The 25,111-nt window shown below is 43.0% G+C and overlaps 1 protein-coding gene across 7 annotated transcripts; it reads left to right on the top strand.

Annotated features, from left to right (window-relative positions):
* On the top strand, positions 1 to 23,675 carry LOC119270236 (sodium/hydrogen exchanger 1-like). Of its 7 annotated transcripts, none has more exons than XR_005133999.1 (6): positions 1 to 419; positions 716 to 825; positions 3,513 to 3,659; positions 22,194 to 22,347; positions 22,425 to 22,653; positions 23,107 to 23,132. XR_005133999.1 is itself a non-coding variant. In XM_037552224.1 (4 exons), the coding sequence occupies exons 1-3, from the start codon at positions 296 to 298 to the stop codon at positions 3,615 to 3,617; spliced, it is 339 nt and encodes a 112-aa protein (XP_037408121.1). In that variant the 5' UTR covers positions 89 to 295; the 3' UTR covers positions 3,618 to 3,659; positions 7,218 to 7,451. The 7 variants fall into 7 exon arrangements, 2 of the variants coding, with proteins under 2 accessions (XP_037408121.1, XP_037408120.1); XR_005133998.1 differs by having other exon boundaries at positions 2 to 419; positions 22,425 to 22,656; positions 23,107 to 23,675; XR_005134001.1 differs by having other exon boundaries at positions 33 to 419; positions 22,583 to 22,656; positions 23,107 to 23,672.
* The last annotated feature ends 1,436 nt before the right edge of the window (positions 23,676 to 25,111 follow it).

Genomic DNA, 25,111 nt, shown 5'->3' with positions numbered 1-25,111 from the left:
CGCCTTGTGTGGAGCAGGGCGCACGCCGCCGGCTGCCTTCTCTCGAGCAGGGCGCATCCTCTCCCGCCACGACGTCTTCTGCCCCCCTCCCCCTCCCCGCACCACCACCACCACCACCACGGCCTCACCCCGTCTCCTATCCCCACGACGGCCTCGCCTCGCCGGCTCTTATCCCCACCACGGCCTCGCCCCGCCGCCTCCTCTCACCACCGCGGACTTGTCTCGCCGCCAACCCCGTGGATCTTCCCTAGATCGACTCTGCCGCCGCCATCATACTGCCGCAGAGCAGATCGAGATGCGAGATGCTGGACACGATGCAGGAGCAGGCATCTTGAATTGGACCGAGATCCAGTGCGTCGACCTCACACAGTCTCTCCGGGAAGGAGTTCGCAGCTCGCGTAGGTGTTCGGTTGCTGAAGGTATGTTGTTCGATTAGATGTTGTTAACGCACCTACAATTATCAGTGGGGATTTAGTCAGGTGACATTTTTTAGGAAACCATGTTGTGATAAAGCTTCTTAATTTGTGGATTTGAATATTGGGTGGCTTAATTTTTCACTATCAGCTAGCTCTAATTGATGTTGAGTCTTTGCTTTTTGAGACGTTGTAGTGTCGCAACCAAGTTGGTATCTGCACTGTTTCTATCAGAAATACATGTGAGTCCATTCTTTGACATCTGAACTTTGCTGATGCTTATGCCGTTGTATGCACAACAGGCACCTTCACCACATTGTCATTCATTTGTGAGATGTTTCTGTTTCTCTATGTTGGCATGGATGCATTGGATATAGAGATTTGGAAGATTGTTAGCGGAACACATATACAGGTATGCTATATATCTGCTTCTTTCCATATGTGTAGTAACATATTCGTTGTTCAAATGTATAATATGCAGCCTAATGAAATGTATCGCCTTGAGCACCATTATATACGCCAGATCTAATGAGAGGTGCTGTGTGAATTGCATTGTCATACAATAAGGTAAAGAATTGCATTGGCATACCAAATCTGTTGATCAAATGTGCTTTAGGAATGCTATGCAGGGTAAAAATAAAAATAATAGCATACCAAATGTACCCTGTTAAGCATAAATGCTCTGAGTTATATTAGGAGGCATACCCATCGTTCTGAAGACTGCTCTTAATATATTCTTCTCTTTTCCATGTTGTAACATCTAGATCAGTCCACTTATCGGATTTTAATCCCATGTGCTTGGATGCATATTTGAATAAATCCTCCAGTCCTTCTAGCTGGTGTACCAAAAAATGGAAAAAGTATAAGCATCACAAGTGAGAAATAAGAAAAAAAAAGCTTACTAGAAAAGATGGGGCAGTAGGATGAAGTGCAGACCATATCAGTGAGGTCCTTGCGGCTCATGTATGGGCCTAGCGAGTCGAGCACCTGGACACATTTTTTTCTGGCATTTATAACACATAGGTACCAGTGAACGTCCTCCATGTTTATTGGAAAGTATACCTGAAGAAAATGATTATTTTAGTTGTACTCATACGTGGATGAATCGGTCATTGTAGCTATAATTCATCCAATTATGTAGGACACAAAGACTAACCATATCATTTTCCAAATACGCTTTGGCTCTGTTTAGTACCCATGCTGGTGCAGCATCCATGTCATCTGAGGGCAGATAGCTACCGATCTTTATCATCTTTGAGATGCATGCATTCTCTAAGAACACACTTCCACCTGACCTTACTTGTAGATGCTCCGTAGCAGTCATGCAATTTATGTACGTATTTATGACCTACAATTAAAAGCATACATAGTATATTAGATGACACATACTGATAATCAAATAGCATCTTCTAGTCGTAATGCGATAATAATAATAATATACTCACTTCGTCGCCAACCCATTCTTCGGGAGTTAGAAGAGATAGTAAATGTCTTTTTTTCAAAAATGCGTCGCCGATGCTCACTAAATTTCTTTCTTTGCTTGGTTCAGACCGGATATTTTCTATAACAGACCAATCATCGCCACTGCAGGCATAATCTGTCACGATGGCAATGATAACATGTAATGATAATAACACAAAAACAATAATGTAGCAGTACAAGGACATTGAATGTTTTGTTCCGTGCCTTGTGGAGAAACAACATAGTCTTGTGCCTTCTTAGGCTTGTTATGCCGTCGTTTATGTTTATTTATATGCACGAGCATTGTTAGCTCGTCCTCTATAATCTGAAGCCCTTCCGTGTCCCGTGTTTGTGCCAATTCCTCATCCTGAGCTGCCACCATTTGTTGACTTGTTTCGTTGTGGGTTAGTTTCTGAGAACAATATTGAATGAATTACCCATGTGTAGGATATAATATAATTAGAATAATTTGGGAAGATATAGTTGGAAAAGGAAAGTCACATGTGTATGCTCAGAATCTTCATCCTCTCTGTTTGCTATGTTTTCTTCAAGAATAGGTGTATATTCTGGGCTATCCATGCAATTATTTTCCTCCACTTCATTATTGTTGAGTATCTCACTTGTTTCGTCATCGCTAGGTAGCTGAAACCCATGGTAGTATAATATTATAAGAGCGTGAATATATTTTTGTAATGATATTGTACTAAGATAATTACAAACTGATCTTTGGCGTTAGACATGTGGAAAGAAAACTTGCCTCTGTTGATTCGGGGATTATATATCCATCCTGTGTTATCACAGCATCAAAAAGCATGTTTAGTGGACCCTCCCTAATGGACTCTTGTGTAGCCTTTGTGGAGTCGGGATCTGTATCCTCTTGTACGGTTATCACCTCTTCAACCTGCATATTCTTTGTATCGTCCATAGTAGATTCTTCTTGTATCACCTCTGCCGCCTCGGTGTTTGTATCCTCGTCTTTCTTTACATCTTCAATCTGCATATTATCTATATCCTCATCCTTTGCTACCTTATTGATGTTTTCCTGAAAACCCAAGCATGACATTTCTAGATAGAAAACCTTGTATAGGAAGAAGAGAGATATAATATGTCATTACCGTGTCGATGGCATCGGCAGTAGTACCGGATCTGGTTGGAGATTGACCCGCATGGGGCATCGATGACGATGGCGCCGACATGGACGATGACGGTGCTTCACCAAGGGCTAATGTGTGCGGCGCGGTGGAGAGACTTGTTGTGGCGGTTTGTTGGGATGCGGCTGAGAGATCGTGAGGGGGGTGGAGGAGGGGTCTAAATTAATGGTATCAGGAAATATAAGGCAGAATCGTGAGAGAAAGGAAATAAGGCAGAATCGTGGGAGAAAGGAAACTACTATCGCGATAATTGGGGACTCCTGATTGCTATCATCCCCGGATTTATCTGACGCCCAGAATCTTATCTTGTGCTTTTTTTATACCCCAGTTTGCCAAAATTACTGGAGTTATTTCCGTAGTGCAATTTATCTGCATAAATATTGGGTGTGGCCCACCTTCCTTCTGTAACTACAGGCTGTGTAATAATTCAGAGAAGGCACACCCTTTAAATATTTTTCAAACTTAATTTTTTGTTTTTGAAATTAAGGCAACTGCGGGGACTACCAACAGGCGGCGTACCTGCTACGTGTTGGTGATGAGCAAGCTAGCCAAGGGGCAGCATAGTGAATCGATGAAGAAGCTGGAATCCTAATAGGAGGAATATTTTCAACTGGTTTGACGCATGTTGGAGGAGGTATTCTCGCCCACTGTGGTTATCCAGCATTTTAGCCTGTTACATGCCTTATCTTCTTTTCTGAATTCTATATAGTATATTCTTTCGATTTTTTTCTGTAAAAACAAAGCATGTGAGCTCATCTGCTATAGATTCGGGAACAACATATGTGCAACATAGTAGTAATAACGCCTTTTAACTTCAATATATTCCATGAATGTCATAGATTCTTCCAGTTTTCATTACAAATATATCAGAGAGCATAGCACTTAGGCGTTCAAGAACATCTTTAATAGAACAGAATTCTGGCTGCTAAATTTAGATAGTACAGAATATACAACACAAAGTGTTCCTTATTATGGATGATCTGACACCATGACGTGGCATCATTCCACCATCTTCTTCTATTTGAAATAGGTTTACAAGTTGGCACATCTGGAGACCAATATAACCACATTAAAGCCTCAATTCTCCTGAACACGAAATATTTGTCAACCCTGAATCAGCAGAAATTATGAAGTGATTAGTGCATGGCAGGACTTACGGCTACTAAAATGATAAACTTCTAAGGATCTTCTTTCATAAGTTGGTTTTCAACACAAACATAGTAGGGGAAAAGAAATATTGGAATAATGCACTTGCCTCATCTCTCCAAAACATCTTTGTAGACAATGTTCTTGGTGCTTTTCCCGGATTTATCGACATCCTTGTTTGGCTTGGCCAAAATCCATGTTGTCTCTCTCGACACTCCTCTTGACAATGCAACATATAGCTGACTATGTGAGAATACTGGCTCGAGAAGGTAAATGCCAACATTTGGGATGGTCTGACCCTGTGCCTTGTTAATTGTCATCGCAAAACTCAGACGGATGGGGAACTGTTTTCTCTTAAGTTTGAAAGGAAGTGAGATGTCCTCCGAGGGCGACATAGGGATCCTAGGTATAAACACCCTCTTTCCAGCATGCTGACCACCAACAATCTCTGCATCGATTGCTTTATCCTGAAAGGCTCTGATCATAAGCCGTGTTCCATTGCATAGACCATTATGAGGGTCGAGGTTCCGTAGCAGAATGACCGGGCAGTTGACATTTAATTTCAAAACATGTGGGGGCAAGCCATTTGGTGTGATCGAGTTCAAAAAATCAATTGTGTAATTATTCTGTAGGTCATCCTCGATTGAGTCAAAACTATGGTATAACTTTTCTTCACCTGGAAACCTGGAGATCATCTTATCATTCAGGTCATCGACATGATCGTTCTTGGTCGATAGAATAGCACGTGCACTCATGTACTCTCTGGATGTAGCATTGGCATGCAACGATGGGAAGACATCTTCGATGAGCATGTTAATAGCTTTTTCATCCTCGGTATAGCCAATGACAATGTCGTCAGGGAGACGGACATAGTCGTCGCCAATTGTCTCTTCAGTTCCATTGCCTATCCTTAGGAGGTATTCCGAGAACCAAGGATTAGCCTGTGCCCGCATATTGCGTGTGAGACGTATCTTGCGGGTCTTCTCCCAAAGATAGGATCTCAGAAGTGTAGCATCCGTGATCTGCGCTCTTGTCACACGTCTCACAACGGGTAGGACCTGCCTGAAATCACCACCAAAGACGACAACCTTTCCTCCAAACGGCAAAGAACATTCCATTATATCCTGTAGTGATCTATCAAGCGTCTCAACTGCTTGAAGTTTTGTCATAGCGACTTCGTCCCAAATTATCAAGGACGCCTGTCTAAGCAACTCCGCTGTACCACTTTGTTTTGTGAAACTTGTTGGGGAATGCAGTAATTTCAAAAAATTTCCTACGCACACGTAAGATCATGGTGATGCATAGCAACGAGAGGGGAGAGTGTTGTCTACGTACCCACGCAGACCGACTGCGGAAGCGTTGACACAACATAGAGGAAGTAGTCATACGTCTTCCCGATCCGACCGATCCAAACACCGTTACTCCGGCACCTCCGAGTTCTTAGCACACGTGCAGCTCGATGACGATCCCCGGGCTCCGATCCAGCAAAGCGTCGGGGAAGAGTTTCGTCAGCACGACGGCGTGGTGACGATCTTGATGTTCTACTGTCACAGGGCTTCGCCTAAGCACCGCTACAATATGATCGAGGTGGAATATGATGGCAGGGGGCACCGCACACGGCTAAGGAACGATCACGTGGATCAACTTGTGTGTCTAGAGGTGCCCCCCTGCCCCGTATATAAAGGAGCAAGGGGAGGAGCCGGCCGGCCAGGGTGTGGCGCGCCAAGGGGAGTCCTACTCCCACCGGGAGTAGGACTCCTAGTTGGACTAGGAGAGAGAGGGGGGAAATAGGAGGAAGAGAGGAAGGAAAGGGGGGGGGGCGCCGCCCCCCTTCCCTTGTCCTATTCGTACTAGGGAGGGGAGGGGCGTGCGGCCACGTCTTGCCTCCTCTCCTCTTCTCCCTTAAGGCCCATGTAGGCCCAATGACCCCCGGGGGGTTCCGGTAACCCCCCGGTACTCCGGTAAAATGCCGATTTCACCCGGAACAATTCCGATGTCCAAATATAGGCTTCCAATATATCAATCTTTATGTCTCGACCATTTCGAGACTCCTCGTCATGTCCGTGATCACATCCGGGACTCCGAACTAGCTTCGGTACATCAAAATGCATAAACTCATAATAACTGTCATCGTAACGTTAAGCGTGCGGACCCTACGGTTCGAGAACAATGCAGACATGACTGAGACACATCTCCGGTCAATAACCAATAGCGGGACCTGGATGCCCATATTGGCTCCTACATATTCTACGAAGATCTTTATCGGTCAGACCGCATAACAACATACGTTGTTCCCTTTGTCATCGGTATGTTACTTGCCCGAGATTCGATCGTCGGTATCCAATACCTAGTTCAATCTCGTTACTGGCAAGTCTCTTTACTCGTTCTGTAATACATCATCCCGCAACTAACTCATTAGTTGCAATGCTTGCAAGGCTTATGTGATGTGTATTACCGAGAGGGCCCAGAGATACCTCTCCGACAATCGGAGTGACAAATCCTATTCTCGAAATACGCCAACCCAACATCTACCATTGGATACACCTGTAGAGCTCCTTTATAATCACCCAGTTACGTTGTGACATTTGGTAGCACACAAAGTGTTCCTCCGGCAAACGGGAGTTTCATAATCTCATAGTTATAGGAACATGTATAAGTCATGAAGAAAGCAATAGCAACATACTAAACGATAGGGTGCTAAGCTAATGGAATGGGTCATGTCAATCAGATCATTCAACTAATGATGTGACCTCGTTAATCAAATAACAACACTTTTTTCATGGTTAGAAAACATAACCATCTTTGATTAACGAGCTAGTCAAGTAGAGGCATACTAGTGACACTTAGTTTGTCTATGTATTCACACATGTATTATGTTTCCGGTTAATACAATTCTAGCATGAACAATAAACATTTATCATGATATAAGGAAATAAATAATAACTTTATTATTGCCTCTAGGGCATATTTCCTTCAAAACTGCACATACTATTGTCAGTGAGCTTGATTGGTATTTTGAACCGAGAGTGTGCTGTCCGTCCTCCAGGCATTATCGATGCTGCAATACCAGATGTAGCAGTTGCAATCGCCATTTGGCCCATGGAACGCACCTTAGCAAGCAATGCCTTGTACAGGTACGTCTTCCCAGTGCCTCCTGGACCATCAACAAAGAATATCTGGCTTTTTTGTTCATCACATGATCCATTATGTCATTGAAACCAGCCAACTGCTCATTGTTCAAACTGCTAAATAGATCTAGATGTTCTATGTCCGCGGTGATTTGCCTCTCTTCTGTTACCTCTCTGTACTCACCATCATAAGAACCATCGGTCTCTACCAGATCCGGAAGTCCATAGTTTTTAATATCCTTTCCCATGGATTGCAACATATCCCTAATATCTCTAAGGACCATCTGCTCAAGTATTGACTCATTTGATTCATTAAGACGGTAATCCTCACACATTGATGGTAGATGTTTCTCCCACAATTGTCGGATTTCTGTTGCCTCGCAAAAAACCAATATAGCCGCAAACAACCGTCTTAGGGCACAAGGCATCTGAAATGTGGCCGCCTCTGTCATGCAATCATCAAGAGTCTTGTCGTGCTCAATGAGGCCTAAGTGTTCACATGCCTCTCTAAAGGAAGTGCACATGTTGCCATTTACTGTTTTTAAATCATCAAATGAAGTGGCACCTCGGACATGACTTAGCAACACACGCAAGTAGTACCTCTCTCCTTCAGCAGGGTGTGCGTAGACAAGTCTTCCAATCTGCGATCTGTTATTTCTTCTCTTCTGCCACTTCTTTTTTCCAGCTATCCATCTATAATGCTCTGGAAACTCTCTGTACAACAATTTCCGTGCTTGCGGAATCTTCCGGTTCATCTCAAAGTACTCGGTAAGCATGGACCTAGATGAAGATGGTCGAGCGACAACATCTTCTAGATTTTCACCAGATTTAAATGCAATTGTATGCATATTTGGCAAATGAAGTTGGAGCTGCAGCACTGATGGACTGACACCAAACATTTTAAAACCAAAAATCCTGTAAATAGCCTCTGGAGGAGATACATAGCGTGCATCCCTATATTGTCGGATTTCATTGATGATTCCACCATCATTGATTATGTCCTGCTCAAAAGCAAATGACGTCCAATCATGGCCTTTATAGATGTACTTGAACAAATACTTCACTGCCTTGATGCTCGAGCATGCTTCAACATTAATGTGGCAGTTGTATCGCATAAGCAGACAAGGGTTGTAAGGGACCACCCATCTATTGTCCAAATTGGCTCCTCTGATCCTAACTCCATGCCCATCATCCCTCCTCCGATAGATGGGATAAGAGTCTCTCCCTTGTTGTGTGGCATCACAAAAATCTCGCGGATAATGGAACCTACATTGTCCATCAATCATGCACGAACACCTTTTTTTCAACTCACCACAGGGTCCGTGTAGCATGTGTTTGACGACCAGCTCATGCAGAACTGGGTGTTTCTCTTTGTCAGGTATCTCTGCGGATATCACCCAATCATAGTCATCCGGGGTTGCCAACTTGCTATTTGCTTTCATGATTAAAAGTATATGCTCATGAGGGAGGCCTCGTTTCTGAAACTCTGTGACATGTACATAAGCTGCGACTTGTCCGAAATGCTTACCCTTAATTAGCAAGTCCATCATATCTCGCTGTTTAGCCCTGTATACCCTTGCCACCAGGTCTAGACGGTCTTGTGGCAGTTGTCCAGGCATCAGATTAAGTGTTATCTCCTCCCAGTAGGGATTGCAAGTCATCATGATAAAATAATCCGGTTTACCCCACCGTTGGACTATTGCCATTGCATCGAGGAACCTTCGCTGCATGTCGCGATCACCACCAGGAAACGTGCGTGGAAGCACGATTCTCTTACCAATCCGATCACCACGTGACTCGCCGGCAACGATGGTGTCAACAAGACCCTGTAACAGTATACTTGGTCATGGAAAAGGCATGTTTTTCAAAATGTTGATGTAGTAGGATGTATTAGTATAAACGCAAGCACGATACCTGGTAGAGGTCAGCTCGTATAACCTTTTGATTCTCTGGCTTTGAGTACCAGTCCAGCCTCATAGTCTCAATCTTGATATACATGTCAACAGCCCACTGTTGGAAAAGGCGTCCACCGAACAAGACGATGTTAAAAAGCTTCTTCCTGACCTGTAGCTTGAAGCAGTAGTACTCCCTCGCACTAACAAATTTCCTAGATTGTGTTGCATTCACCTCATTGTCACCAAAATCCTCATCTTGGTTATCCTCATTATCATCTACAATATCGAATATAAATACAAGTATAATGGCTGGAATCATAATGATTGACAACATAAGATTTGTTTATTAAGAATAAGTGGTACACTATAATGACCGGCACCTGCATGTAAATCATTGGCATGGTCTTCATCTGGCACAAAATTCCCAACTTGTTCCCTTTCATTAGTCAAATTATGTTCTGTTTTGTTGGGGGAGCAAGACATAAGTTTTTATTCACCAACACAGTAAGTAGATAATGCCATAACAATTTAATAATGAACATCATACCTGCATGTAAATCAGTGACTCGGTCTTCATCTGGCCCAAAGTTGCCAACTTGTTCCCTTCCACCCATCAAGTTTTCATCTGCTTGATAGGTGGACAAAGACAAATGTTATTATATTTATAAAGATAGTATGTAGATAACACAACAATAATGAATAAAATACCTGTATGTAATTCAGAGGCCCGGTTTTCTTGCAGATCTGAATAATGCGCCGGATATTGGTTTGTGTCATTGTGTTCCTGAACATACGGCATCCAGCGATTCCAAGCTGTCTCCCCACGTGGGAAAAATAGTGGATATGACAATGGATCATAGCACCCATAGTATGCTCTAATGTACAGGGCCCGGTCGCCTTTTTTGCCATGCACAACAACACTCCTGTCAAAACAATTTTGTGGGTCGCTCCCTTCAACCCATATAGCTGCCACCTGAGAAGTCGTTGGGGCATTATACCTACGTTGATCCAACTTGATATCTGTGTTTAGTGAGATCTTGTACTCATCTAGATTTGGAACGGACCCAAGGCTCTTGAAAGCCCGTGCATAAGGGTTCGGCTCTAGTATTAGCAGAGTTTTACGTATGAGTTCTATATTCAGATGAAGATGGTCGAGCGACAACATCTTCTAGATTTTCACCAGATTTAAATGCAATTGTATGCATATTTGGCAAATGAAGTTGGAGCTGCAGCACTGATGGACTGACACCAAACATTTTAAAACCAAAAATCCTGTAAATAGCCTCTGGACGAGATACATAGCGTGCATCCCTATATTGTCAGATTTCATTGATGATTCCACCATCATTGATTATGTCCTGCTCAAAAGCAAATGACGTTCGATCATGGCCTTTATAGATGTACTTGAACAAATACTTCACTGCCTTGATGCTCGAGCATGCTTCAACATTAATGTGGCAGTTGTATCGCATAAGCAGACAAGGGTTGTAAGGGACCACCCATCTATTGTCCAAATTGGCTCCTCTAATCCTAACTCCATGCCCATTGTCCCTCCTCCGATAGATGGGATAAGAGTCTCTCCCTTGTTGTGTGGCATCACAAAAATCTCGCGGATAATGGAACCTACATTGTCCATCAATCACAAAAATCTCCCACTTGCACTAGAGTCAATAATCTAGATTACACAGTAATGATTCTAACACCCATGGAGCCTTGGTGCTGATCATGTTTTGCTCGTGGAAGAGGCTTAGTCAACGGGTCTGCAACATTCAGATCCGTATGTATCTTGCAAATCTCTATGTCTCCCACCTGGACTAGATCCCGGATGGAATTGAAGCGTCTCTTGATGTGCTTGGTTCTCTTGTGAAATCTAGATTCCTTTGCCAAGGCAATTGCACCAGTATTGTCACAAAAGATTTTCATTGGACCCAATGCACTAGGTATAACACCTAGATCGGATATGAACTCCTTCATCCAGACTCCTTCGTTTGCTGCTTCCGAAGCAGCTATGTACTCCGCTTCACATGTAGATCCCGCTACGACGCTTTGTTTAGAACTGCACCAACTGACAGCTCCACCGTTTAATGTAAACACGTATCCGGTTTGCGATTTAGAATCGTCCGGATCAGTGTCAAAGCTTGCATCAATGTAACCTTTTACGGTGAGCTCTTTGTCACCTCCATATACGAGAAACATATCCTTAGTCCTTTTCAGGTATTTCAGGATGTTCTTGACCGCTGTCCAGCAATCCACTCCTGGATTACTTTGGTACCTCCCTGCTAAACTTATAGCAAGGCACACATCAGGTCTGGTACACAGCATTGCATACATGATAGAGCCTATGGCTGAAGCATAGGGAACATCTTTCATTTTCTCTCTATCTTCTGCAGTGGTCGGGCATTGAGTCTGACTCAACTTCACACCTTGTAACACAGGCAAGAACCCTTTCTTTGCTTGATCCATTTTGAACTTCTTCAAAATCTTGTCAACGTATGTGCTTTGTGAAAGTCCAATTAAGCGTCTTGATCTATCTCTATAGATCTTTATGCCTAATATGTAAGCAGCTTCACCGAGGTCTTTCATTGAAAAACTCTTATTCAAGTATCCCTTTATGCTATCCAGAAATTCTATGTCATTTCCAATCAGTAATATGTCATCCACATATAATATCAAAAATGCTACAGAGCTCCCACTCACTTTCTTGTAAATACAGGCTTCTCCGAAAGTCTGTATAAAACCAAATGCTTTGATCACACTATCAAAGCGTTTATTCCAACTCCGAGAGGCTTGCACCAGTCCATAAATGGATCGCTGGAGCTTGCACACTTTGTTAGCTCCCTTTGGATCGACAAAACCTTCCAGTTGCATCATATACAACTCTTCTTCTAGAAATCCATTCAGGAATGCAGTTTTTACATCCATTTGCCAAATTTCATAATCATAAAATGCGGCAATCGCTAACATGATTCGGACAGACTTAAGCATCGCTACGGGTAAGAAGGTCTCATCGTAGTCAACCCCTTGAACTTGTCGAAAACCTTTTGCGACAAGTCGAGCTTTGTAGACAGTAACATTACCGTCAGCGTCAGTCTTCTTCTTGAAGATCCATTTATTCTCAATTGCTTGCCGATCATCGGGCAAGTCAACCAAAGTCCATACTTTGTTCTCATACATGGATCCCATCTCAGATTTCATGGCTTCAAGCCACTTTGCGGAATCTCGGCTCACCATCGCTTCTTCATAGTTCGTAGGTTCATCATGATCTAGTAGCATGACTTCCAGAACTGGATTACCGTACCACTCTGGCGCGGATCTCACTCTGGTTGATCTATGAGGTTCAGTAGTATCTTGATCTGAAGTTTCATGATCATTATCATTAGCTTCCTCATTAACTGGTGTAGGTGTCACTGAAACAGTCTATGATGTACTACTTTTCAATAAGGGAGCAGGTACAGTTACCTCGTCAAGTTCTACTTTCCTCCCACTCACTTCTTTCGAGAGAAACTCCTTCTCCAGAAAGTTTCCGAATTTAGCAACAAAAGTCTTGCCTTCGGATTTGTGATAGAAGGTGTATCCAATAGTTTCCTTTGGATATCCTATGAAGACACATTTCTCCGATTTGGGTTCGAGCTTATCAGGTTGAAGCTTTTTCACATAAGCATCGCAGCCCCAAACTTTCAGAAATGACAACTTTGGTTTCTTGCCAAACCACAGTTCATAAGGCGTCGTCTCAACGGATTTTGATGGTGCCCTATTTAACGTGAATGCGGCCGTCTCTAGAGCATATCCCCAAAACGATAGCGGTAAATTGGTAAGAGATATCATAGATCGCACCATATCTAGTAAAGTACGATTACGACGTTCGGACACACCATTACGCTGTGGTGTTCCGGGTGGCGTGAGTTGCAAAACTATTCCACAATTTTTCAAATGTACACCAAACTCGTAACTCAAATATTCTCCTCCACGATCAGATCATAGGAACTTTATTTTCTTGTTACGATGATTTTCAACTTCACTCTGAAATTCTTTGAACTTTTCAAATGTTTCAGACTTATGTTTCATTAAGTAGATATACCCATATCTGCTTAAGTCATCTGTGAAGGTGAGAAAATAACGATATCCGGCACGAGCCTCAACATTCATCGGACCACATACATCTGTATGTATGATTTCCAACAAATCTGTTGCTCTCTCCATAGTACCAGAGAACAGTGTTTTAGTCATCTTGCCCATGAGGCACGTTTCACAAGTACCAAGTGATTCATAATCAAGAGGTTCCAAAAGTCCATCAATATGGAGTTTCTTCATGCGTTTTACACCGATATGACCTAAACGGTAGTGCCACAAATAAGTTGCACCATCATTATCAACTCTGCATCTTTTGGCTTCAACATTATGAATATGTGTATCACTACTATCGAGATTCAATAAGAATAGACCACTCTTCAAGGGTGCATGACCATAAAAGATATTACTCATATAAATAGAACAACCATTATTCTCTGATTTAAATGAATAACCGTATCGCATTAAACAAGATCCAGATATAATGTTCATGCTCAATGCTGGCACCAAATAACAATTATTTAGGTCTAATACTAATCCTGAAGGTAGATGTAGAGGTAGCGTGCCGACCGCGATCACATCGACTTTGGAACCGTTTCCCACGCGCATCGTCACCTCGTCCTTAGCCAATCTTCGCTTAATCCGTAGTCCCTATTTCGAGTTGCAAATATTAGCAACAGAACCAGTATCAAATACCCAGGTGCTACTGCGAGCATTAGTAAGGTACACATCAATAACATGTATATCACATATACCTTTGTTCACCTTGCCATCCTTCTTATTCGCCAAATATTTGGGGCAGTTCCGCTTCCAGTGACCAGTCTGCTTGCAGTAGAAGCACTCAGTTTCAGGCTTAGGTCCAGACTTGGGTTTCTTCTCCTGAGCAGCAACTTGCTTGCCGTTCTTCTTGAAGTTCCCTTTCTTCTTTCCTTTGCCCTTTTTCTTGAAACTAGTGGTCTTGTTAACCATCAACACTTGATGCTCCTTCTTGATTTCTACCTCCGCAGCTTTCAGCATTGCGAAGAGCTCGGGAATAGTCTTGTTCATCCCTTGCATATTATAGTTCATCACGAAGCTCTTGTAGCTTGGTGGTAGTGATTGGAGAATTCTGTCAATGACGCAATCATCTGGAAGATTAACTCCCATCTGAATCAAGTGATTATTATACCCAGACATTTTGAGTATATGCTCACTGACAGAACTGTTCTCCTCCATCTTGCAGCTATAGAACTTATTGGAGACTTCATATCTCTCAATCCGGGCATTTGCTTAAAATATTAACTTCAACTCCTGGAACATCTCATATGCTCCATGACATTCAAAACGTCGTTGAAGTCCCGATTCTAAGCCGTAAAGCATGGCACACTGAACTATCGAGTAGTCATCAGCTTTGCTCTGCCAGACGTCCATAACATCTGGTGTTGCTCCAGCAGCAGGCCTGGCACCCAGCGGTGCTTCCAGGACGTAATTCTTCTGAGCAGCAATGAGGATAATCCTCAAGTTACGGACCCAGTCCGTGTAATTGCTACCATCATCTTTCAACTTTGCTTTCTCAAGGAACGCATTAAAATTCAATGGAACAACAGCACGAGCCATCTATCTACAATCAACATAAACAAGCAAGATACTATCAGGTACTAAGTTCATGATAAGTTTAAGTTCATTTAATCAAATTACTTAAGGACTCCCACTTAGATAGACATCCCTCTAATCCTCTAAGTGATCACGTGATCCAAATCAACTAAACCATGTCCGATCATCACGTGAGATGGAGTAGTTTCATTGGTGAACATCGCTATGTTGATCATATCTACTATATGATTCACGCTCGACCTTTCGGTCTCCGTGTTCCGAGGCCATATCTGTATATGCTTGGCTCGTCAAGTATAACCTGAGTATTCCGCGTGTGCAACTGTTTTGCACCCGTTGTATTTGAACGTAGAACCTATCACACCCGATCATCACGTGGTGTCTCAGCACGAAGAACCATCGTCACCGGCGCGACACCTTGATCTCCATCGTTGCATCGTTGTCGTCTCGCCAATCTTATGCTTCCACAACTATCGCTACCGCTTAGTGATAAAGTAAAGCATTACATCGCGATTGCATTGCATACAATAAAGCGACAACCATATGGCTCCTGCCAGTTGCCGATAACTCGGTTACAAAACATGATCATCTCATACAATAAAATTTAGCATCATGTATTGACCATATCACATCACAACATGCCCTGCAAAAACAAGTTAGACGTCCTCTACTTTGTTGTTGCATGTTTTACGTGGCTGCTACGGGCTTAAGCAAGAACCAATCTCACCTACGCATCAAAACCACAACGATAGTTTGTCAAATAGACTCCGTTTAACCTTCGCAAGGACCGGGCGTAGCCACACTTGGTTCAACTAAAGTTCGAGAGACTGTCGCCCGCAAGCCACCCATGTGCAAAGCACGTCGGGAGAACCGGTCTCGCGTAAGCGTACGCGTAATGTCGGTCCGGGTCGTCTCATCCAACAATACCGCCGAACCAAAGTATGACATGCTGGTAGGCAGTATGACTTATATCGCCCACAACTCACTTGTGTTCTACTCGTGCATATAACATCAAACCATAAAACCTAGGCTCGGATGCCACTGTTGGGGAACGCAGTAATTTTGAAAAACTTCCTACGCACACGCAAGATCATGGTGATGCATAGCAACGAGAGGGGAGAGTGTTGTCTACGTACCCACGCAGACCGACTGCGGAAGCGTTGACACAACATAGAGGAAGTAGTCGTACGTCTTCCCGATCCGACCGATCCAAGCACCGTTACTCCGGCACCTCCGAGTTCTTAGCACACGTACAGCTCGATGACGATCCCCGGGCTCCGATCCAGCAAAGCGTCGGGGAAGAGTTTCGTCAGCACGACGGCGTGGTGACGATCTTGATGTTCTACTGTCACAGGGCTTCGCCTAAGCACCGCTACAATATGATCGAGGTGGAATATGATGGCAGGGGGCACCGCACACGGCTAAGGAACGATCACGTGGATCAACTTGTGTGTCTAGAGGTGCCCCCCTGCCCCGTATATAAAGGAGCAAGGGGAGGAGGCGGCCGGCCAGGGTGTGGCGCGCCAAGGGGAGTCCTACTCCCACCGGGAGTAGGACTCCTAGTTGGACTAGGAGAGAGAGGGGGGAAATAGGAGGAACAGAGGAAGGAAAGGGGGGGGGCGCCGCCCCCCTTCCCTTGTCCTATTCGTACTAGGAAGGGGAGGGGCGTGCGGCCACCTCTTGCCTCCTCTCCTCTTCTCCCTTAAGGCCCATGTAGGCCCAATGACCCCCGGGGGGCGAGGGGGGGGGGTTCCGGTAACCCCCCGGTGCTCCGGTAAAATGCCGATATCACCTGGAACAATTCCGATGTCCAAATATAGGCTTCCAATATATCAATCTTTATGTCTCGACCATTTCGAGACTCCTCGTCATGTCCGTGATCACATCCGGGACTCCGAACTAACTTCAGTACATCAAAATGCATAAACTCATAATAACTGTCATCGTAACATTAAGCGTGCGGACCCTACGGTTCGAGAACAATGCAGACATGACTGAGACACATCTCCGGTCAATAACCAATAGCGGGACCTGGATGCCCATATTGGCTCCTACATATTCTACGAAGATCTTTATCGGTCAGACCGCATAACAACATACGTTGTTCCCTTTGTCATCGGTATGTTACTTGCCCGAGATTCGATCGTCGGTATCCAATACCTAGTTCAATCTCGTTACTGGCAAGTCTCTTTACTCGTTCTGTAATACATCATCCCGCAACTAACTCATTAGTTGCAATGCTTGCAAGGCTTATGTGATGTGTATTACCGAGAGGGCCCAGAGATACCTCTCCGACAATCGGAGTGATAAATCCTATTCTCGAAATACGCCAACCCAACATCTACCATTGGAGACACCTGTAGAGCTCCTTTATAATCACCCAGTTACGTTGTGACATTTGGTAGCACACAAAGTGTTCCTCCGGCAAACGGGAGTTGCATAATCTCATAGTTATAGGAACATGTATAAGTCATGAAGAAAGCAATAGCAACATACTAAACGATAGGGTGCTAAGCTAATGGAATGGGTCATGTCAATCAGATCATTCAACTAATGATGTGACCTCGTTAATCAAATAACAACACTTTTTTCATGGTTAGGAAACATAACCATCTTTGATTAACGAGCTAGTCAAGTAGAGGCATACTAGTGACACTTAGTTTGTCTATGTATTCACACATGTATTATGTTTCCGGTTAATACAATTCTAGCATGAATAATAAACATTTATCATGATATAAGGAAATAAATAATAACTTTATTATTGCCTCTAGGGCATATTTCCTTCAAAACTGCACATACTATTGTCAGTGAGCTTGATTGGTATTTTGAACCGAGAGTGTGCTGTCCGTCCTCCAGGCATTATCGATGCTGCAATACCAGATGTAGCAGTTGCAATCGCCATTTGGCCCATGGAACGCACCTTAGCAAGCAATGCCTTGTACAGGTACGTCTTCCCAGTGCCTCCTGGACCATCAACAAAGAATATCTGGCTTTTTTGTTCATCACATGATCCATTATGTCATTGAAACCAGCCAACTGCTCATTGTTCAAACTGCTAAATAGATCTAGATGTTCTATGTCCGCGGTGATTTGCCTCTCTTCTGTTACCTCTCTGTACTCACCATCATAAGAACCATCGGTCTCTACCAGATCCGGAAGTCCATAGTTTTTAATATCCTTTCCCATGGATTGCAACATATCCCTAATATCTCTAAGGACCATCTGCTCAAGTATTGACTCATTTGATTCATTAAGACGATAATCCTCACACATTGATGGTAGATGTTTCTCCCACAATTGTCGGATTTCTGTTGCCTCGCAAAAAACCAATATAGCCGCAAACAACCGTCTTAGGGCACAAGGCATCTGAAATGTGGCCGCCTCTGTCATGCAATCATCAAGAGTCTTGTCGTGCTCAATGAGGCCTAAGTGTTCACATGCCTCTCTAAAGGAAGTGCACATGTTGCCATTTACTGTTTTTAAATCATCAAATGAAGTGGCACCTCGGACATGACTTAGCAACACACGCAAGTAGTACCTCTCTCCTTCAGCAGGGTGTGCGTAGACAAGTCTTCCAATCTGCGATCTGTTATTTCTTCTCTTCTGCCACTTCTTTTTTTCAGCTATCCATCTATAATGCTCTGGAAACTCTCTGTACAACAATTTCCGTGCTTGCGGAATCTTCCGGTTCATCTCAAAGTACTCGGTAAGCATGGACCTAGATGAAGATGGTCGAGCGACAACATCTTCTAGATTTTCACCAGATTTAAATGCAATTGTATGCATATTTGGCAAATGAAGTTGGAGCTGCAGCACTGATGGACTGACACCAAACATTTTAAAACCAAAAATCCTGTAAATAGCCTCTGGAGGAGATACATAGCGTGCATCCCTATATTGTCGGATTTCATTGATGATTCCACCATCATTGATTATGTCCTGCTCAAAAGCAAATGACGTCCGATCATGGCCTTTATAGATGTACTTGAACAAATACTTCACTGCCTTGATGCTCGAGCATGCTTCAACATTAATGTGGCAGTTGTATCGCATAAGCAGACAAGGGTTGTAAGGGACCACCCATCTATTGTCCAAATTGGCTCCTCTGATCCTAACTCCATGCCCATCATCCCTCCTCCGATAGATGGGATAAGAGTCTCTCCCTTGTTGTGTGGCATCACAAAAATCTCGCGGATAATGGAACCTACATTGTCCATCAATCATGCACGAACAACTTTTTTTCAACTCACCACAGGGTCCGTGTAGCATGTGTTTGACGACCAGCTCATGCAGAACTGGGTGTTTCTCTTTGTCAGGTATCTCTGCGGATATCACCCAATCATAGTCATCCGGGGTTGCCAACTTGCTATTTGCTTTCATGATTTAAAGTATATGCTCATGAGGGAGGCCTCGTTTCTGAAACTCTGTGACATGTACATAAGCTGCGACTTGTCCGAAATGCTTACCCTTAATTAGCAAGTCCATCATATCTCGCTGTTTAGCCCTGTATACCCTTGCCACCAGGTCTAGACGGTCTTGTGGCAGTTGTCCAGGCATCAGATTAAGTGTTATCTCCTCCCAGTAGGGATTGCAAGTCATCGTGATAAAATAATCCGGTTTACCCCACCGTTGGACTATTGCCATTGCATCGAGGAACCTTCGCTGCATGTCGCGATCACCACCAGGAAACGTGCGTGGAAGCACGATTCTCTTACCAATCCGATCACCACGTGACTCGCCGGCAACGATGGTGTCAACAAGACCCTGTAACAGTATACTTGGTCATGGAAAAGGCATGTTTTTCAAAATGTTGATGTAGTAGGATGTATTAGTATAAACGCAAGCACGATACCTGGTAGAGGTCAGCTCGTATAACCTTTTGATTCTCTGGCTTTGAGTACCAGTCCAGCCTCATAGTCTCAATCTTGATATACATGTCAACAGCCCACTGTTGGAAAAGGTGTCCACCGAACAAGACGATGTTAAAAAGCTTCTTCCTGACCTGTAGCTTGAAGCAGTAGTACTCCCTCGCACTAACAAATTTCCTGGATTGTGTTGCATTCACCTCATTGTCACCAAAATCCTCATCTTGGTTATCCTCATTATCATCTACAATATCGAATATAAATACAAGTATAATGGCTGGAATCATAATGATTGACAACATAAGATTTGTTTATTAAGAATAAGTGGTACACTATAATGACCGGCACCTGCATGTAAATCATTGGCATGGTCTTCATCTGGCACAAAATTCCCAACTTGTTCCCTTTCATTAATCAAATTATGTTCTGTTTTGTTGGGGGAGCAAGACATAAGTTTTTATTCACCAACACAGTAAGTAGATAATGCCATAACAATTTAATAATGAACATCATACCTGCATGTAAATCAGTGACTCGGTCTTCATCTGGCCCAAAGTTGCCAACTTGTTCCCTTCCACCCATCAAGTTTTCATCTGCTTGATAGGTGGACAAAGACAAATGTTATTATATTTATAAAGATAGTATGTAGATAACACAACAATAATGAATAAAATACCTGTATGTAATTCAGAGGCCCGGTTTTCTTGCAGATCTGAATAATGCGCCGGATATTGGTTTGTGTCATTGTGTTCCTGAACATACGGCATCCAGCGATTCCAACCTGTCTCCCCACGTGGGAAAAATAGTGGATATGACAATGGATCATAGCACCCATAGTATGCTCTAATGTACAGGGCCCGGTCGCCTTGTTTGCCATGCACAACAACACTCCTGTCAAAACAATTTTGTGGGTCGCTCCCTTCAACCCATATAGCTGCCACCTGAGAAGTCGTTGGGGCATTATACCTACGTTGATCCAACTTGATATCTGTGTTTAGTGAGATCTTGTACTCATCTAGATTTGGAACGGACCCAAGGCTCTTGAAAGCCCGTGCATAAGGGTTCGGCTCTAGTATTAGCAGAGTTTTACGTATGAGTTCTATATTCAGATCTGGAGACCTCTTAGCCATGTGCACCAAGTTATGATCTTTATCATAAATATAGAGCTGCAAATGCCTAGGACCATTATCAGCCGGCACCAGATCATCAAGAGCGTGTTACAACCCCCCACATGCACGAAAGGTATATACGCCGGTTCCTGCCGCAGTGCTTACTCGATGATCAAGGGTGACTCCAAGACTTGTGAATGAGAAGTGAGAGTTCGAATACCGTATGTTGTCTCGAAAATATTTAGCATCGTCATCACCTTGACTTGTGAACAGCCGTTTCAACTCATCCGGAACCTCAGGTGTAAACAAACCTACTTTCCCCTTTCTGCAACAAAATGCAGGTCCCTCATACTGAAACCACAATGCTCCACAGTGGAGGCAGTCCCTAACTTTTCTAAGGACGTGGTGATTTTTGGATAGGTTCATGTACACCATAGCATGAGGATCATTTGTGTGTGTTCCATCAGTGTGACGTTGTTCAACTCGGTAGGATTCAAACTCAATATCTGGAACAAAATTTGAATATTCAGGCACCATTTGTTACAGAAATGACAATATTATATTATATGGTAACTCATCATAGCAATAATGTACCTTGGTGGGCGAACATCCTAGCTTCTTCATCAGGCTCAAGGTATTCAGCTTGTAGAAGGTTTCCGTCTCCACAACATTCTATAGTAGGCAAATATTAGTTTGTAGAAGATATCGTATATTAAAGACAGAACCTTGTATGCATTAATGCGAACCATCAATATTGTTTGTGTTGCCATCCGGCTCCAGTATTCCATATGCATCATTGTCGTGGCCGTTGCCTGACAGAATATTCAGCTTGTAAAATGGGCAAGACCGAGCGATGAATGAAAGGAATGAACCAAGTAGTAGTCAATTAAAGCACCATTATAAGTGTCGATGGGATTGTGTCCACATGACGGCGCAGTAAGTATGTTGTCTGGGCTCATCCTCCTTCGAGAGTTTTGTATCCGATACGTATCATTTGTGTGTAGCCAATCACAATCTTCATCAGCTACAGAAACATTGAGTGGCTGTCAGTTAGGAAATCAAAGTTTGGATAAAAAGTGTTTTATGTACTGTGCATCACCTGTTTCGGATTGATTTTGTTCTCCAGCTGTAAGGACTATTGTTGACGATTTGGATCGCCTCCGCTTGTCACGTAGGCTTTGCAATATCCCTTGCTTATGTTGCTCATACCTGGCATTTTCCCTCTGCCTCTTGAGTGCTTGTTTTGCTTCTGTATATCAAGTGATAATTAGGTATAAGACAAATTGAACAACCATTGTTTTTTACTCGGTATGATAGTTAATATGAGCCACAATTGACTACCATATGAATTGCTTCCTCTGTAGGCTTGAAGTGGCGGTCGTAACACAGTCAGTTGGGAGGACCCAACGCCAGAGTCAAAATTGTTGACATTTTCTTTGTTAGAAACGGCTGTATCTGGTGTTCTTAATGAAGCTGGACCATGAAGTGGAGTTAGATCACTCATTATCACATCAACAGGTATGCCTGCATCATAATTGTATGTACAATATCAGTTGTTGACACACAAACGCCGGTGGGTGACACACAAATATCAGTTGTAGGACAACACATGACCTTCAGTGGCTGTTGTGTGTTGTTGGTGAGTGACAACAGACTGCACACTTGGCCTCTCCACAGTGTCTAAATCTGTCAGAAATAACACTTAATCAACATGATTTTACTTGTCATTCACGACATGCATGATAAAGGACAGGTAAAATGGAGTAACCAGGTGACATGGCCCCGGATGGCTTTGATGGAGTGTTGGTTCCAGTTACAATAGCGGTGGTAGCCTTCTTATGATCCCTTGCCTCTTGTCGTTTTTTTAATATTGCATCCCTATTTAGTGCATACCTCTCCCTTTCCCTTTGTCTCTTCCGCTCTTTTGGATCTGTTGGTTGACCTGCGGGGCAATGACATATGCTGGATTTACAAGATATAAGTAGGCAAGAGTAGGTGATAACTGTATATTTACCTGAATTGCTATTGTTTGTCACATCCTGAAAGGGAGTACGTACTCCACTACGCTGAGAAGATGCCATATTGTCTTCTCAATGATTTTTTTTGTGAATTTCAACCCTTCGGCAACTCAGTTTGACATGTTGATCATGATTGTACTTTAAGTATGACATTTCAGAGTACAAATTATAGAATGTCAGATTAAAAGAGAAATTACATCTATCTTTTGCCTCATCTTCCACCTTGCAAATTAATCTGATCTAACATGTGCACTGGCAGGGGTGATGACACCGGAGGTAGGGCAGCACGCCGGCTGGAGGCCGTCCACCGGGTGGAGGACGTCGCGGGCACCTGGGGCGAGGGCGGCATCGCGAAGATGCCGGGGTGAGGAGAGGCAGCAAGTTGGGTGGAGGATGTCCAGCGGGTCGAGGACGTCGCGGAGACCAGGGGCGAGGACGGCGGGGCGGCTGGCCGAGCGAGGCGGGGCTGATGGCCGAGGCGAGGTTCGTGGACTGATGCTGGCATTGATCGTGGAGTTTTGTGGTATGGTGGCTGCGTTGATTGTGGAGGTATGTTAAATTCCCTGGAGGGGTCATCGTTGGGCTCTGTAGCATCCTGGACGGGAGAGTCTGCCGGCAGAACATTTCTTTTGAACCGTAGATCTGATTGTAGTTTGCTGGATGTAACATGGACAGTTGGATGTAACTAAGTGGGTTTGATCGGACGTGGGGGGTTATCCCGTGTGCACTTTCCGGTGTGGACGTAGGGAAAGTAATGTTTGGTCTTTTAATAGTAAGTATAGAAGTATAGATATATACTAGTACAAATGCCCGTGCGTTGCACCGGGCGAAAAAAGAGGCACAACCTGCTTCATATTTCATTGTGCACCATTTTATATATCCAATTTTATTAAACATCGATAATAAAGTAAAGCTGATTATTACTTTTTGTAGAATTAATTTTGGGCATGAAGAAGCCAACTTAGCATTCTTCATAAGATGGAAGAGCAGTTTTGCATGGATTAGTTTGTTAGTCATCTTTTTGGCTTTTCTGGAAAACATGAAAATTTCCTCATTTTTAATAGAAGTTAAGGTTTACGTAAAAATTGGAACACTTCTTTAAAAATAATAAATGTTTATGAAAATTAGAACATTTCTTAAAAAAACACATTTTTAACATGTGTTTTTTGTTTAAAGAATGTTTTGATATTTTTGTACATTTCTAAATGAAATTTTTTAGTAAAAATGGAACTTTTGGGGGGAATTTTTATGATTTAAGAAAATGCAAACCTATTTTTTTGAAACAATAATAGTGTGAACATGTGTAAGACTGAACATTTTTAAACTAATTTCTTCAGTAAACAAATTGAATCGGCCACATGCAAGGTCGGGTTCTCACGTACTTGGAACAATATTCTTGAAAAGAATGCTTGATTTACTAACAATCGCATGGCGATGGCTGAGTAGACTTGATCAAGAATTGTTGTTGTCCAAGTCGAGGAGCTAGCCCAAGATGATGTGAGAGTTGCCTGGACAGATAATCATTAATTGTATCTACTGGTCTAGTAGCACCTCGGACCGTTTCAAAGATCTCAGTTTCGGGTATGATGCAATGAAGCCGCTATGGTTACCCTGGTAAACATGTAAACATGACAAATCCAAAAATGCCTAACCACTAATACATTGGCAGCCTGCAAGTATTTCTTAGCTCAAACCCTCCATGTACAGCATGCTCTGGGCTACACCTCAGAAAGTGCTAGATTTGTGCAAGACAAACAAAATATAGAGTTAGTAATGCCATTCAACATTATTAATTAGTTTTTAGTTCTAGAGATATAGGATTATCTTAGAAAACCTTTCACTGTTGTTTCATTAACCTGACGTTCAATATTCCAGAAGCCATAAAGACGCTGTAGTAGTAGCCGTTGGCAGCATTGTAGCCATAACTTGTATTGCCATTTGACTACACCTTCGAACAACAGTATAATTAAATGCATGTTAGCCATAATTTATCCTCGAGTAGATAATAGTTCACCAGATAAAAAATGTGTAAGATGTAACCTACTGCATGAACACCTTACTTGATAGGTTATCCTTGCGTCCAGCGAACACCTTGTTTGATGATTAAGTAGAAACATAATCTTCGACAGAAATCATCAACATTCCCTAAAAAACTCAACATTTATACATATAAATAATTATCATATTACAACCTGATCAGAGAACATGAAGAAGACCATAATTGTGAAACACTGAAGATTATGTGGACTTGTTGATTCCAAGCG

The sequence above is a fragment of the Triticum dicoccoides genome, chromosome 3A, assembly GCF_002162155.2.
Source record: "Triticum dicoccoides isolate Atlit2015 ecotype Zavitan chromosome 3A, WEW_v2.0, whole genome shotgun sequence".
NCBI lineage: Eukaryota > Viridiplantae > Streptophyta > Magnoliopsida > Poales > Poaceae > Triticum > Triticum dicoccoides.
This window is presented reverse-complemented; position numbering and strand designations above follow the sequence as displayed.

Bases quoted from the DNA above. Each gene is read 5' to 3' on its own strand.
- LOC119270236 (XM_037552223.1), top strand. From the start codon at position 296: ATGCGAGATGCTGGACACGATGCAGGAGCAGGCATCTTGAATTGGACC. The intron at 420-715 runs GTATGTTGTTCG...TATGCACAACAG, and splicing joins TAGGTGTTCGGTTGCTGAAG to GCACCTTCACCACATTGTCA. The intron at 826-3,512 runs GTATGCTATATA...TTTGAAATTAAG, and splicing joins TTAGCGGAACACATATACAG to GCAACTGCGGGGACTACCAA.